At 42.6% G+C, this 15,645-nt stretch overlaps 1 protein-coding gene across 2 annotated transcripts in view; it reads right to left on the bottom strand.

Annotated features, from left to right (window-relative positions):
- The window catches only part of kif13ba (kinesin family member 13Ba), a 41,050-nt gene extending 26,302 nt beyond the window's left edge, over window positions 1-14,748 (bottom strand). For both annotated transcript variants that reach the window (XM_085766949.1, XM_085766940.1), the window contains exons 1-3: window positions 13,770-14,748; window positions 13,203-13,534; window positions 7,377-7,470 (exon numbers count right to left, since the gene is read on the bottom strand). In XM_085766949.1, the coding sequence (XP_085623075.1) occupies window positions 7,377-7,470; window positions 13,203-13,275 (167 nt within the window). In that variant the 5' untranslated portion in view covers window positions 13,276-13,534; window positions 13,770-14,748. The remainder of the gene's footprint in view (window positions 1-7,376; window positions 7,471-13,202; window positions 13,535-13,769) is intronic.
- Between the last annotated feature and the right edge of the window lie 897 nt (window positions 14,749-15,645).

Here is a 15,645-nt window from a genome sequence, read left to right as displayed (position 1 = left end):
AGGGTGGGTTTATTCTTGTAGCAGAAATTTGTTCTGGCAGGAGGTTATTTCTTACTTGCATGAGCAGAAATTGCCAGAGAACCATTCGTCTGATAAAGTGCTGAAATTAAAAGCTCTCTTATCATGCATACCTGCACACTTTTGGTTTGCCACAGTAGAAAACAAAGAAGACGGTATGAAAAGAGCTGAATTCTTGCTTAATCTTCAAAGGTCTTCTTAAAAGGCTAGGACAGAATTACTGGTTAAATTATTATCTATTTAAATGGAGAACAGTTGTCATTGTGCTATATGGTGTGCACTGCACTGAGCATGGATCAGAAAAGAGTTGTCTGAGGAGATAAGACTGAAAAAACAGCCAAGATAAAAGGCAAAACGACCGAGCTGCAAAAGAAAAATGGACCCAAAAGAAGACAGGAAGGTTTGGAAAAATGCCAGAGCACAGTGTCTCTTGAATTTGTAGTCAAGTAAGAAGTAAAAAGTAAGTAAAAATCTGAAAATGTTCATTCTAGAGTCAAACATGCTGCTCAGACAAATGTGTCTGTGGTTCTTCAAACAGGTTAATGACCCAGAACATGCATTGACAACCAGCCCAGTATGGATGAGAAAACAATAATTCACCAGTCTAAAGTCAGCGGCCTTCTCTGAATAGTTAAATACAGAACATTTAAAACTGTACATTACATCAAAAACCAGTAACAATGGCTTTGTTCTATTTAATATGGAAGAGAAAACAATGGATGCCAATTATCTTAGTCATTACTGCATTGTTCTTTTTAAATTTTCCATTTTCAAATGAAGGGGTAACAATTACTTTGTTATTTTTTGTATACAAATGTTTCAGTGTTAACAAACTGTTGAGCAATACTGTAACACGTTCAAAGTCAGGCTAATCTTTATACATGAAGACAGGGCAAAGTGCAAAAAATCTGATACAACAGGATACAATGTAATTCAGTGATACAGTGTGCACTTTCACTTCCACTTTTACTTCTACCCATGGTGATGTGAATGAGAAATCCATTAAGCATACAATCTATCCAGCCACATTTTTGAGATAACTTCAAGACTAAAAGGCCCTTTTATGTGTTTGAAATCCTGCTTGACAATGAAATCTGAAAATTATTGAGCTCAGATCATTCTGAAAACACCAGTAAAACATACAGTACATAGTATAGTATGACTTGTCCCTTTACTAATAGATTTTGCTCAAGCTGATCTGATGGTAAATGGAGCACGCAGGCAGCATTTACATTTCTCCTCAACATTTCCTCTGGAAAAGTTGAAGCTCCATTGCACAGTCCAGGTTTTCAGTCCATGTGATGCACATTAACATGACCTCTGGATATCCCTAGTGCTCCCTCCCAAGCTCTTCACAGAAATTTAGCACAAAACTTGACAGAGAAAATATATAAAAGTTTGCATGTTTAATGTTTAGCCATTACATATGAACCAGTTCACCAGCAGTGACCCAGTTCATAAGCAAGACATGTTCTGGCATGCTTCAAGTTAAATGTTAGACATCTCTATCAGTGGCAGGTTAGAGCACAGTGAGTGAGATAGCATTCTCTAATCATTTCCTGTGTTTTTAAGATGGGCACTAAATTAATTTACAATGAGCTATAGGCTAATTTAAGTTTTTATCAGGTTCAGCCCATAATGAGCTGCAGAATTAGGGCTGACTGATTAATCTTATTTTCATCCTCATTGCGATATCAACATGCACGGTAAACACATCGCCGAAGGTTACCTGAAATGTGATGAGCAAATTTTATTTACAGGCGCCGGGCCTCCACACTAACACAACTCATACCTGTAACCTGAGCTACACAGCTAGACCTAAGGCAACGTTACAACAACACGGCGGACTTCCATCGGGTCCCTCCGATACCGCGCCTGAAATGCGTCCACGCAGCGTTGAACGGCATATTTGTTCTACGGTTCTGGGACGACTTCTCCTGTTTAGGCGACTTCTAATGTTTGGAGTTTAGTTGCAGCGCTCAAGCTTTCCACTCTTCAAAAAAATGGCTGAAATATAATATTCCCACTGCAATAATTCTGAAGGTTGCCCAGGCCAAGTTAAAGCACTTGACTTCACTTCAAATTCAAAGACTACTTTTGATCCGTTTGAACACGTTGATATAACACACCGAAAAAAAGTCCAACATCAATCCAAGATACGGGGGCCACATGGTCTCTTTTGTCTATCGTCTTGGAAACCGAGCCGCTTGTGTTTGCCTGACTAACATCTGACAGGAGACAGATCGTTGTCAGAGTGTGTCAACATCCAGCTTCACCCGGCCAATGCAAACAGCCTCCGGCCATCATGCAAACTGTAGTGTCGGACCACACGGCTGCGGGGATGTTGGCCGTCTGCTTATCAGATGGAGCACAGTGGCCTGGGCCCTACAGTTCAAACTCTGGAGGTTAGGAAATCCCTGGGGGGGGTTGCAGTGATTCAGATGATTCAGGCAGCCAAGTGTAAAATGAGAATGGACATCAAAATAAATGTATGTGAGATGTCAGTTTTCCAGTAACAGACTGCAAAGAAAACAATAATCATGGCCGTCAGAAGGCACAAAAAGCTTGCACATCATACCACTAATGTTTCCTTGGTGGTCCCACATGAACAGCGCTTGACGACATCAAAATATTCAGACGTTATAAAACAAGATTAATGTCGCCACTTCAGTGAATCACTGAGGGTGGCAGTTTGAGGAACTTAAATCTGGTCTCTGCCCAGTGAGGGCCGCTGGTGGAAAAACTGAATCAGACCCACAAGCAGAACACACAACCGACAACTGAAGAATGAAAAAAATGGAAAAGGAAATAACCTTGAAGTGAGGTACTTTCAAATTATCCATGTCATGAATCCAAGTACAAAAATGGTCTGCGGGTGTTTTGTTCAGGTAAAAACAGAGAAACTGAGTAACAGAGACTGTCATTTCAGTCCTAAGCTGAGATGTTACATCACTTCAACACTGATGTATGTATGTAGTTTGTAGAAAAGTAAAACTTGTTCTGTTTGAAACACTTTGTTATAGCTTTTTTGTCTCATGGAAGGAAGTTCTTAATAGATCCTATGTAAACAATAGAATCATTAAAATCTAATTAACAAGTGCATTCTTGTCTTGCAGTTCAGGCCTGTGTTAGAAAGTCAGTGATTAGGTCAACACACTCCATGGAGAGCGGCACTATTGTGTGTGAGGCTCAGTATTTAACCAATCCTATACATGGCCTTGTGTACTTTCAGTGATACATGACCTTTCCTCGCCAAAGCCTGGGTGCACAAGAAGGTCATCTATATGTAATAAGAGAAAGTGATGGCAAAATCCTAAGAGAACCACAACAGACCTACATTATAGTCCATTCAGATATTGAGTTATACCTTTAAACATGACTTTAATCCACCAAGGAAACTTTAGTATGATATTAAGCTACATTTGTAAAATTAGTCTTCAAGAGGCAATTAACCATCATTTCTCCTGAATAATTCCCTTTAGGTAATTTCTCTGCCTTTTCTTCCTTGTATGAATGCAAAAAAGAGGAGGATAAAAAGTGGCCCCAGCTTGTAGTTGAAATAAACAGGGACTGTACTACATGCCAAAACTTAAAAAAAAAAAAAAAAAAAAAAAGTTTGGTGCTAATGTATCACCTATGGCATTGAGCCAGAGCCATGCTCTAGGAATAACTCTTGGTTTGTCTGAGTGCACTTACTAACCATGAGTAAGCTCTACAGCAGTGACGGTCAGCGCTTACAAATGGAAGTCGTATCTCCCTGCTGCTTTGAACCATTTTGTGAGCAGATACCAGATCAAAACCAGTGGATTTTATCATTTTTCTGCATGGGAAGTTTTTTTTTGACAGCTCAAAATCCTTCGTTTACATTTAAACAGAGCTAATCCTCAGCTTCAGGAACAACCCCCACAAAAACAGCACTGCAGATGTCTTTGAAAGGCTCATATCTGACTGCAGAGATTAGGAGCCTAGGAGGCAAAGCTTCCAAAGATGAAGAAGGTTTCAACAGTATGATTAATGTATTCTGTTTTTAACTGAGAATACACATCTCTCTCTCTCTCTCTCTATATATATATATATATATACACTATATCACACACACTGCCTGTACCACCTATCCTGAAATATTTGCTTCACCTTTTAATTAGGCTCACACAACTTCTGTCAACTTGTGTCAGAATCTCAATTACACTGAAGTATTGCTGTAACAAAACAAATAATATTAATAACCTTTGAAATTACAAAGTGTTCCCATTTTATTACCAAGAGGTAAATAACAATTTACAGATGCATACTGATAATTAACAGAAACTGCAAGTTAAACAGTATAGGAGGGGGGCTAGAGGGTCGGGGAAGTCATTATATAGCTGCCTGTTAATGGTAATCCAGGAAATGAAAATTATTCGGAGATGCAGTGAAATACTTAAGACTTTAAAGTGCACATGAGACAGTAGAGAATACTGGAAAATGGAGACACATCATTATCTAAGATGTAATACTGTAAAATTGTGGACTCGTCTTAAAGGGCTCATAGTAAGTTTCCTCTGCCAATCTCTCTACTATGCACTGGGTTTGGATTTAGCCAGGTGGCTACAACAGCTTTTTAATGTGTGATCATCTGTAGATATGTCTTCCTTGTTTTAAACAAAGGGCATCCTGGTAACTCAGCTTAAGCAAACAACTTGCACCTGCAACATCCTTGTTTTATTGCATCCTTCCTCTATGCACCCACTCAAATCTCTGGTAGTAACAACAACCACGCCAAATGCTGAGTAAAAGACAACTATGTAAATGTAAACAAAATGAAAACAGCATCTGCACGTTGAGGGCAGCAGACAGTCAGTCAGTCGGCCCATCCTCCTGCTGCTTCTTCGCTCCTTTGTCACTCAGACAGAAAGCGACACTACAGCCCGGCTCTTGTTCGCTCCTCCATAAAAGTCACCGAAAAGTTTATGGTCGACAGATGCTTGAGTAAATGTGGGTTTTTTTTCCCCCTTCATCCATCGTCTCTTCACTCAAGGAAGGGGCTTCACGGTCACCGACGGCGACCCAAAGTTAACCTCCCCCCCTGTGTTGCCACGGAAACGGAAGAGCTGAGAAAAAGGGAGGAAGCCAGGCAGTGGGGAATTACAACCCAGCTGAGCGAGGGAAGAGCGCAGCGGAGTGGAGTCTGTCTTTTCATGTATAATTGTCTCTGTCTGCATGTGTCTCACTGCTGCTGTCTTTCTTAGAGGCACTGACAAACACACACACTGAAACACATGCTGCTGTTGCTCTTGTCCGCTCCTGAACCTCCGACTGAAGCCAACATTATTCACTGCCTCTGATCTGGCAGTCTGCAGTCAGTTCAGCCAGTCACAAGGAGATCTTTATTCCGACACAGCTGGCTTCCTCCAAGATGGAGGGTCAGCAGTCCAGCAGGGCCGACTGGCTGCTTCTCACTCAAACAAAACAACTTCAATTATGAGCCCTTTTTCTTTAAAGAAAGGGTTATTAATTTGTTTGCTGGCCTGGTTTTACATTTGCAGCAGTTTGCTGGGTGTGATCACTACTGAAGCATTGCTTCATTCAGACGCACACTGAGTGCATGCTCACACACATTCCTGTTCTGCCCAGTGCAACCACAGTTAACACGATCTAATGCCTCCTTCAGCGCCGGGGTTGAGAGACTCAAGACTCCAGATACAATTCAGCGTTACACATGAACAGCAGCTGATTAACAGGATGGAAACAAAGTAAGGCGCCAAGAGAAAGGGCAACAAGTGACAGGAGCTGAAATACACCTGTCTCTGACAGCTGGTTCATCAGCCTCCTGCCAAAAACTACATCATCTCAACATTCCTCACAAATCGGACACAAGCTTTTCGAGAAGCAGCAGAACACAAGGACATCTCTGAGACACTTAGGGGTCACAGTACGGATTTAAAAACACGCCACAGCTGTAAATCTAAAAGCTAACTGACTGAGGGGAATAGAGGGTAGAGACTAGAGACTAGAGCAGCAGCTCAAAGAAGCTACAGGCCCATGACTCACAGTGGTGACTGGAGTTTAGGGTTGGGTTAGATTTTTGCAGTCTAACAGTGTGCTCGCATCAAGAAATAGAGACAACTGCATTACCCAACATGCCCTGACATCATAATCCATTCACATTTTGGCAAACTGGCATTGTTTAATTTTTGCCAGATTAGCCAGTAGTGTTTATTGTTGTTGGGGCATCTGGTGAGGATGCCTCCAGGGGCACGTCCAGCTGGGAGGAGGCCACGGGGCAGACCACGGGGCAGACCGAGGACTAGGTGGAGAGACTGTATCTCCAAGCTGGCCGATGTAACCCGGGAAAGGGAAGTCTGGGGCTCGCTGATGGATCTGCTCACCCTAACCCAATCCTGGATAAGCGGTTGAAGCTGGGTGGGTGGATGGATGGTTTATTGTTGTTTAGAGTCCACCCATCAAAATACAGACAGCCTACTTGATAGATGATACTGAGGACTTTCAAACACAATGCAGGGCTCCAGACATGCTTTTTTTTTTTTTACTAGGAGCACAGTGGCCCCTCACTTAAAATTTTAGGAGTGCAAGCAGAAAATGTAGGGGCGCACACCATAAATCGACTTGAAAAGCAAATATTAACATTTCCTTTTCATTCATGATCCTCACACACATTGACCTGCCACCTGTAACGACAGATTCCAGATTCTTGAAGTTGCCCATTCCACATTCCGCCAGTGTTAACTAACAACAGCAAATTTACTGGTTAGAAGTAGATGGAAAATCTTCTTGCACTGTCTTCAGTTTTAGGGGAAAAACACCCCCATTCAGGGGCAGTCCAGAGCCCTGCAATAATACTCAAATTCTTGGTTTGCTGCATGATTTTTTCTGTGATTTAGAGAGGGATTTATGGACAGTGGAAATAATCATATTCTCCAAAGGTTCCAGCTTATCTAATCTAAAAAATATGTCCATCATGTTTGTTTAGATAGGACTTGTGTATCACTCCAAGAGGTGTGCTATAACACAAAATATATATATATTTTTTCAGAACACCTGCACTAATGCATTGCATCTGTTACTTTCACATTACACAGTGTCTTTGCCCCCCCCATCCCCTACCACTCTCCTGTACTGCACTGGGGTGGGTCACAGTTTGAAATTTTAATTTCTGATCAATTAGATTGTAAAGACTTGTTCATACTTATTCAATTAACCACATTCTTGATCAGTGTACAAAAAGGTAATAATTAAATGCTGAATACCCTAACAACTCCTTATTTAATGCGGCACAAGCTGCATATGGTCATTTACTTTACACCACGGAAAGAATAAATCACTGCTGTGGTCACGATGTGATGAAGCGACACACATACCTCGTGTCTCCTTTGCCAAGGTTAGTTCCTGCAGGATGGAGGATCGTCTGGTTCTTCACCATCTCCACAACACATTTTGTGTTCAGTTCCTTTTCTGTGGATCACAGAAGAAATGGTTAATCAACGACATCACTAAACCTCAGAAGCACAGAAATTAGTGATCTTGATTGCTCCTGCATTATAACATAATGCCACGTGTGTCTGTGTGTCATCTCCAGCCCTAGTTCATAACTAGGGCAGAATGTGTCATGTAACTACAGATATTGCAGTGCTGCACAGATATTTCCCCATTGTTGGTATAAAGCTGCCAAACTCTACACATCACTTTGATCCTTTTATCTGAAATGACTCAATAGTGCCCTTAATGACAATGAAGCTCTCACAATTATTGGCCTGATGCTTATTTAGCCTGCTCTGCATTGGGGAGAAAGCAGACGTTCAATAATACAACAGCAACAGCATTTCCTCTGGAACAATAGCCTGAGCAGCGGACTGGGAAACACGGACTCTATAAAATGACCTTTTACCTTGGGAGTGAGCCCTTAGGCAATCCGTCTTTATCACACGCACAAACAACTGAGGGTTCCTATACTGACCCTGTTCTGTTTACATCATGATGCAACACTGCAACACTACAAATGACCATCTCCAACTCTGCATTAAGCGTGGTCCTAATCCTTTGTACACGCAGGTATTAATGTCAACAGGCTGCAAGAGTCAGCATATAATGTTGCTCACTGTGGCTCCTTGCTCAAGGTTGTAGTTTTAATTCCACTGCCCCATCAGAAAATTGCATTTTTTCCTATAACTCCAAGGAACGCACCAGTTCAAAAAGACAGAGTTACTATCTGACTTCTTTCTAACAACTTTGTCCGACAGTGTTACTGTGTATCAGCTGTTGCACACTATGTTAGTTTTCATAGCCTTCTAATAGACGCCTTGGTGTGGAAGCAACCAGCACAAGCACTGGAAAATATCAACATGGACCGCACTGGAAATTCACGAGGCTGGTAAGTCTCTCCATTCATCTGTCTTGCCAGTTAGACCTAATGATGGTTGTACAGGCTTAGTGTTGCCAGCATATCCTGGGCATCCAGTATCTGACACAACTGGTCATGAATAAAACAAAAAAAGCATTTACCAACTGGTTGCTTGCAGAGCAGACTAATTCACCAGCAACAACACACTGCAAGTGTTTTACTGGTGGCTGTTGGTGAATGCTTGGGCCACAGCCACTGAAATCCTTCTTGTTTTTTTAATGGCCTATTGCGGCAATTTATCACACTGCATCATTATACATTATCACCGTGGTAACAGGCCAAAATAAAACCGTCTTGAGAAGTGTGAAGAAAAAATTTAATTGACATAACTGGGATTGTGCTGTACGTTTCTAATGAAAATGGTCTCAACCAGGTTTACTCATCAATAACAAGGGAAAAGGTCACGTCACCCACATGATTTTCTCTGTAATTAGGAAGCTGGCAACAAAATCCAGTGACAAATTCTTATCGTTTAACCGAGTTGATAAGATAAGAATGAAACTCAAGAAGAATCTTTGCCCCCTGTGTGGGATATCCTCTCCTATTCTCTTCTACTACGACCCCCTTTAGAGGGAGGTCAGAGGTCAGTGCTACAACAGCACTCCTTTAGCTGCATATCATTGTTTGCTCAAGGACACTACATCAGTGAGGAAACTTACCAACAATAAATACTGTCCTTCAGATGTAAGAACTGGCTGAGGGCTCCCATGTAAACAAGCACCAATCCTGCTTAGATTCCCCTCACAAAGACTTTTCCAAAGCTGAGCCTCTACTGCTTTGCAACCGTTTGACTCAGTATTAGCATGTAGATGACTGTCGATAATCGTTTTCTCCATTATGCTGCAGGCATGCAAGAGCATGTGTCCAGACAGGAAAATCATTCTGTGGTTTTAATTCTTGTCTTCACCAAGAACTGTCCGAGGCAACACTTCAACATGTGTAGCACACAGTGTTATCTTATAATATTTGTGCCTTCAGTTGCTTTTTCTGGCCAAGCAACAACTGCTCTCAGCAGGAATGTTGAGAAACAGCATAATCGACCTGTCACAGTGCAGCAGCCAGGTTTGATTACAGTGTATAGAAAATAAAGCAATTTGAAATAAACCTTTCCTAATTTCACCGGACGATAACTTGGTGATTTAGTGATTAAACCTGCATGCTATTGCAAGGGGTGTACTGTAATAGCATAGTATCCTAGCCAAGCAGTACCTGGCTACACCTGTCCCACTGCGTTTCCTGCCAGCGTGAGTGTTTCCAACTTCTGTGTAGGTGGCCCAGAGGGTGTTTTACATACGTAATCAGCAAGTCTTGTTTTCCTAACAAACACACATGCAAATGACCACTTTGTCTGTGCATAGGGGCTCCACAAGTTTGTTACCTGTTCTGAATGGCTAGAATAGACACGTGTGACTTACCAGCCACAGTCAAAACCCACTACTCTACCACTTGCCTGATTGTGGTTGATCAATCACTGGGACACAAAAGCGAATCGTAACCTGAGCAGTTCTATATCCCATGGCTAGAGGCTAACTGTGCCTGTCTGATTTGAGGTTAGAGTGTCTGTTTAGAGAGCCTCAACACTGTTGTTCCTGGCAGGAACATGGGGGTAGAGCCATGGAAACATGGTGTCAAAGGTCACAGGACCTGAATCACCCTCCAATTCTTGAGCTGTCAAGGAGACTACAAAGCATAAAAAAAAGCTGGGTGAAGCAGTGGAGACAAAGTGACAAATAGACAGTAGGGGGAGAAGATAAAGTTAAACAGGGGGGCCGACAAAGACATAGAGGGTTTGAGTGAGAAAACTTTCTGCTCTGCCCTCTCCTCTGCTGCTGCCTACATTACCCACATGCCCGCGGCTCTCCAGCTGTACTCCCTCCTGAACGGAAGGGAAAGTGTGATGCGATGTGGTTGAGAGGATAAATGTAACCATTGTTATCTGCCTCTTCTTGCTCCATAAGCGGCTCAACTTTCCACGGGCCTTCTCTCCGGTCCTTTCCTTGGGCTACCGGTGCTGAGGTTTTGGCACAGGGGCCCTGACATCAGCCAGGAAGCCGATTGGCCGTGGTGCTGCCGTTGCTACGCCTGGGGTTACTCTGTTCTTCGAAGGCCACAGCCATGGGAACATGGAGCATTACGCAACGTTAGCAAATATTCATTCAGACTCACTCCCTTCCTGCCTTTGTCCAGCTAAGCAGTGACACCACCTCTCCTCCTCAACCTGGGACACGCAGGGACAGTGGCCTCGAGGTTAGCGCGGCCGGCTCGTTATTTCGGTGTCACAAGTCTGAATCAGTGCACCGGCAGGGGAGATGTGAGTGAGCAAAGTGAATGAGTAGTCCTCAGCCCTCCCTCTAACCAGTGACTGGCTTCAGCAGCTCAAAGGTTTGAATGTGCAGAGGCCTGAATACCAAATTATGTGGAGCTGGAATAGAGCATTGAGAGCAATTCTTCTACCGGCTGACTAGGACTTGATCTTTGAGTGTCACCTGTTTTAAAATGACATATGATGTTTCCCTAAGCTTATATGGCTTTTGGGTGGTTATCTGGAATCATAAAAGTCTTAAATACACACTGGTAGATGTAAAGAGAGGGAAACCAGCAAGAGAGGAAATCAGAAAGGCACTACTGGAAACGTGGCACTGCTGCTTCCAAACCCATTCCCACTGCCTTCGGCAAGCCATCAATTTGCCTTCTTGTTCCTTTTTACCAAAATCATAATTGTATTTACCCTCTGAGCAATGAAAGACATGCAGGGATTTGTTTACAAAGTTCACAGAAGTCTTGAATGATAGAGATATTGCAACAGTGAAGCTGAACATTCACCGCAGGTACCAACAACTTTGTAAATTTGTAACAATAATGTAATGTAACTTTTCTTGTCTGCAGCCAGAAGGTGGAAGGACAGAAAGTTCACATAATGACTTATATTGGACCAGTTACCGACATGAATAGGCTGTTGATTCATTGCACATAACTGTAGGCAAACACTACACACCATAGTGTTTGCTCTGATTATATTTATGATGCAGTAATACGTATCACATGATTAGAAAACTATATTTTTCAACCAGTCGTGTCAGTTGGCTTCAAACCAGCTTCATCTGAAAGTTGCATTTTTGTCTAATTAAATAAAATTTTATACACAGGTTTTTGATGATGACATTTGGGTCAGTTATGTTCTAATATGAGTAGAAAACCGGTAATTCAGCATTATTTGGTTTTCTTTTTTGACAGATTTTGTTTTACAGAAGAGATGATGGTTTCAGTCAAATAAATCTGGGTGACAGATTGTCATCACCTGTAGTTATCAGGTCAGCAGGTTCACTGAGAGAGGAGAAATGTACATAGCCATGCTGGTATGTGGTCAGGTGTACAGAAATAATTATGAATGAATGATGTAGCCACTAGCCAGAGAAACATATTTACAGTAAATCCCTTAATATACTAGCCTGACAAGCCAGACTATATCACTAAAATGTCGCTAGGGTGCGTCTAGATTTCTAGGCTATTAATATAACTGACCTGAGATAGAAATTTGACAGAGCTAATTTGCAGCCTCTTTGTCATAATAATAATAAAAAAAAATACCCAGTGTCAGCTGACATGTGTTTGTTGACAGCACATGGGATTTTTTTTTTTCTGGATTTAAAACAATTGTCTAACGTAACAAAGAGTCATCACGGGAAAAAAAAAAGTCTGTTTTTCTCTACGTAAGAGTTCATGTTCAATCCATGCTTATAGGAACACAGGGGCGATCTACTGCCTTGGTCTTGTGACCGACTTCTCCAGCTCAAAGGGGTGAGAAAGAGGGACACGCGTGATTTATTCTGCCAGTTGTCGGTCAACCACTCTGCCTCAGCAGCTCTCCTTCTCCTCCTCCTCCTTTCATGGGACACATGGTCTCCCACGGCAAAAACACAACTTGGCAATCAACCAGGAAATGTCATCCATGCCTTCCTGCGTGCTGCACTGAAAATGTGCAATATAATTGACCGGAGCATTTGAGCGTGCATGCAGATTTGTCGAACACTGAGCCTTTGTTATCCTGGCCTTTTCTAAAATTAGAGATGCGGATGTAAGTGGGCATGAAGCTCCCCAGGGAAGATACTGAAAGATACTGAAAATACATGCATGTTGACCTAATGTTGGTTAAGCAGGGATGACAGTGGTAAATAAGGTTGACGAAATCGCTGTGCAACTCCTTTCCGAGCTAATGAGTTGCCTCACTGTTGCAGCAAGTGACAGATGATGTCAAGAAGCTATTGGCATGTGTATCAGCGAGTGAAGGAGACAAAGAAGCTAAACTACTTTCTAGACAGCAGATCTCACACAGCAAGTCGACTTTAAATCTTGCCGAATGGCAGGCGGCCGTGAGGGAAGCCCTACAGCAGCTCAGTACAACCATGTGCCAGCCAGACCACAGCTTTCTTTAATCTGCAGCAGCTCATTTCACTAATGGGTGGTGATTTCTGACTGGCATCCCATTCCCAGGAAATTAAACGGGGAGTGCTTAAATCAAGTCTGTGGATACTGTTACTGTGAGGTGCAGTTTGTTTATAGTTAACCTGAGGTGGTCATTTAAATCTGAGACAGTATCTCACAATAATGTTAACTTGTATTGTATTTATATGGTGATGATTAGCCATTCTGTGCTGTGTGTACAACAGCCTAGAGTATGTTGACCAGAAATGTACATTATGTAGACAGCCGGTATGTACAGGGATGCTTTTTTTGGAGACAGTACATGAATAATAATCCAGATTGGAGCAGTGTGGAGCCCTCTCACCTCTCCTGTTCATGGGCCGTAAACGAACAGCCACCTTGACATTGGAGCCGTTCATGCTGGGTTGTTCCCCCATGCCGACTCCTTACCCAGGGAGGGCAGGGAGCGCTGATCCAAAATAAATCAGCTCTTGAGCTAAACAGTCATCCAAAATCCTGGAAATGTTGCGCTAGCCGGACTGTCGGCCAGCTAGCTTCGCTCAGCTTTCCTCCATAGACAAGGCATGTCCACGGAAAAACAAAAAAAAAGCCTGTGCAAAATCCCGCAGGAAGCCAGCGGCCGCCACTTATCTTCTTCTCCTGCTCATTTTTCTGGCTAATTCAGATCCGCGGAGGCTGGAGGAGATGAAAGAAACAGGAGAAATGTAAATTATATGAGGTATCCCAGCGGCTGGCGGATGTGACTGAGCAAACACACGCTATTTGCAAGGCAAAAAAAACGGGCTAGCCAGCTAATTTGCCAGGCAAACTGAAGGGGAGCAGCGGCAGGACAGAGCCAAGTAGTTGAGCCATTTCCCACCGTTTAACTACATAACACCCCCCGAAACCAGCCAGCCTTCGAGCTACATACCTCACAGGATTCATCCCAGAAGTGTCACTGTGAACCTATAAGCACAACGGAGAGATATCTCCAGAGAGAGAGCCGCCTGACGATGATGTACAGCTTCCCAACGGGATCCACTATGTCCTCCCTGTGTGTGTCGAGGTACAAGCAACGAGCAGCATCCGCCCTTCCGCCCCACCGCTTCCTCTTCAAAATAAAAGCACGGCGTTGGTTTTTAACAACAGTCACCTGTCAAACTCAGCGTCGAGCTAAAAGATACGAGAAACGGCGATGTCCACGAATAAATAATAATAATTAAGGTGGACAATCGGTGAGGTAAGACGACAGTTTACCGTGTAGTGTAGTTTCCATCCTAAAACGGTGCCGTATTTAGTTAGTCCTGTCGCTTTTACTGTTCCACGCCGCTTTTAGTATTTATCTTAGTTTTTGGTCAAAGAAGCCAGGGACTACTGTTAAACATCGACTTCAGGTCACATACATGTCGCTGTTAAACTTTCCTGTCAAATCATTGTGAAACTGAAATCACAGAGTAGATAGCTGAAAACCCATTTGCGTCATGTAACTTCTTCCCCTTTACCGCATTAATAATACGATACAAACATCAGTTTAAAGTAGTTGCGCCCGCTTACATTACGTTAAGTTGGATTTGTTTTTTGATTTTTTACATATCAAACACGCTCGTTTTACTCTTTACCTTGTGGTTTGACGTGTAGTCCTTACTTCGCGGTTATGCGGTTACGTTAACGTGAGTGTCCACAGGGTCCATGGGGGACTCGGACTCATTACAGCAGCAGCAGCACGACACCGGGGACCGTTACACTTACATAACCGGCTCAGGCTTGGTCAGTCAGAGGGGTATTATTAACTAAACACATCTAAGATGGGTTAATGCCTAACTGACAAATAACAATGAATCAATATTTCGAATAAAACATGAGGGGGAAAAAAAGCACTTGTTACCAGATGTGTTCAGGACCGCAGTCACGCGACACTTCCGGTGTCCGCTGTCAAACTAAATACATTAAAGGTAACACTCATAGACTGTAAAAAAAAATGGACGTAGACTTCCGGTCTGAAAAGTGAAGCCAACGCGGAAGTAACTTTACTTGCAATCCCCCCGAGATCCGCTAGGGGTGTTTCCAAGAAGCCCTGGTTCCAATCCACTCCCATTCATTTTCAATCATGAAATACTCGATCAATAATTTTTTTTCACAACTGATAACGGTCTAAAAAGCTAAAGTTCCTCATCCTTAAATATGACCTGGTGGTCCATCTGAAAAAAATTATATAATTATTTAGATATTAATCCTTAAAGGTTGGTATAACTGACCAATCACCTTCCAGCACGGAATATGATTGACAGCCTGATGACTGAGACGTCACAGGTCAGACACAGTGGATCAGACACCGAGGATTAACACCGGAGGGGACCTCCCGTCGTTTGTGTATTGTGTTCAGTCAGTTTTAATTTAATTTCTGATATTTTGTCGATATGTGTGGATGATAGATAGCACGGGTACAGTGTTGGTAGTTAATTAATTTCACCCAGTTTTTCGTTTATGATTCGTCCGACGGTGCTAACAGACCGGAGGAAGCTGATATCACGATTTGGTGAGTAAGTTATTTTTTTCTTTTTCTGAATGTGTAAAAATTATATCTTAATTTGTTGTATATTCCAGAAGACCACTGATTACTTTCCCGTGTGTTCTCCGGTGTGTTCTGACCGGAGAACATGAGACTGTCACCGTCCAAGACAAGTTAATTTATAGTTAATGTGAATAACCGATTCACTTTGCTACACGGCTAACGTTAGCTCGCCGTTAGCTCCCGTGTTAGCCATGCTAACCGTTAGCTCGTCTCCGACTTTTACCGGACCGGGATA

This window comes from Trachurus japonicus, chromosome 3, assembly GCF_045865225.1.
Source record: "Trachurus japonicus isolate A0001 chromosome 3, Traja_1.0".
NCBI lineage: Eukaryota > Metazoa > Chordata > Actinopteri > Carangiformes > Carangidae > Trachurus > Trachurus japonicus.
The sequence above is the reverse complement of the archived record's forward strand: the minus strand, read 5'-3'. Positions and strand labels throughout refer to the sequence as shown.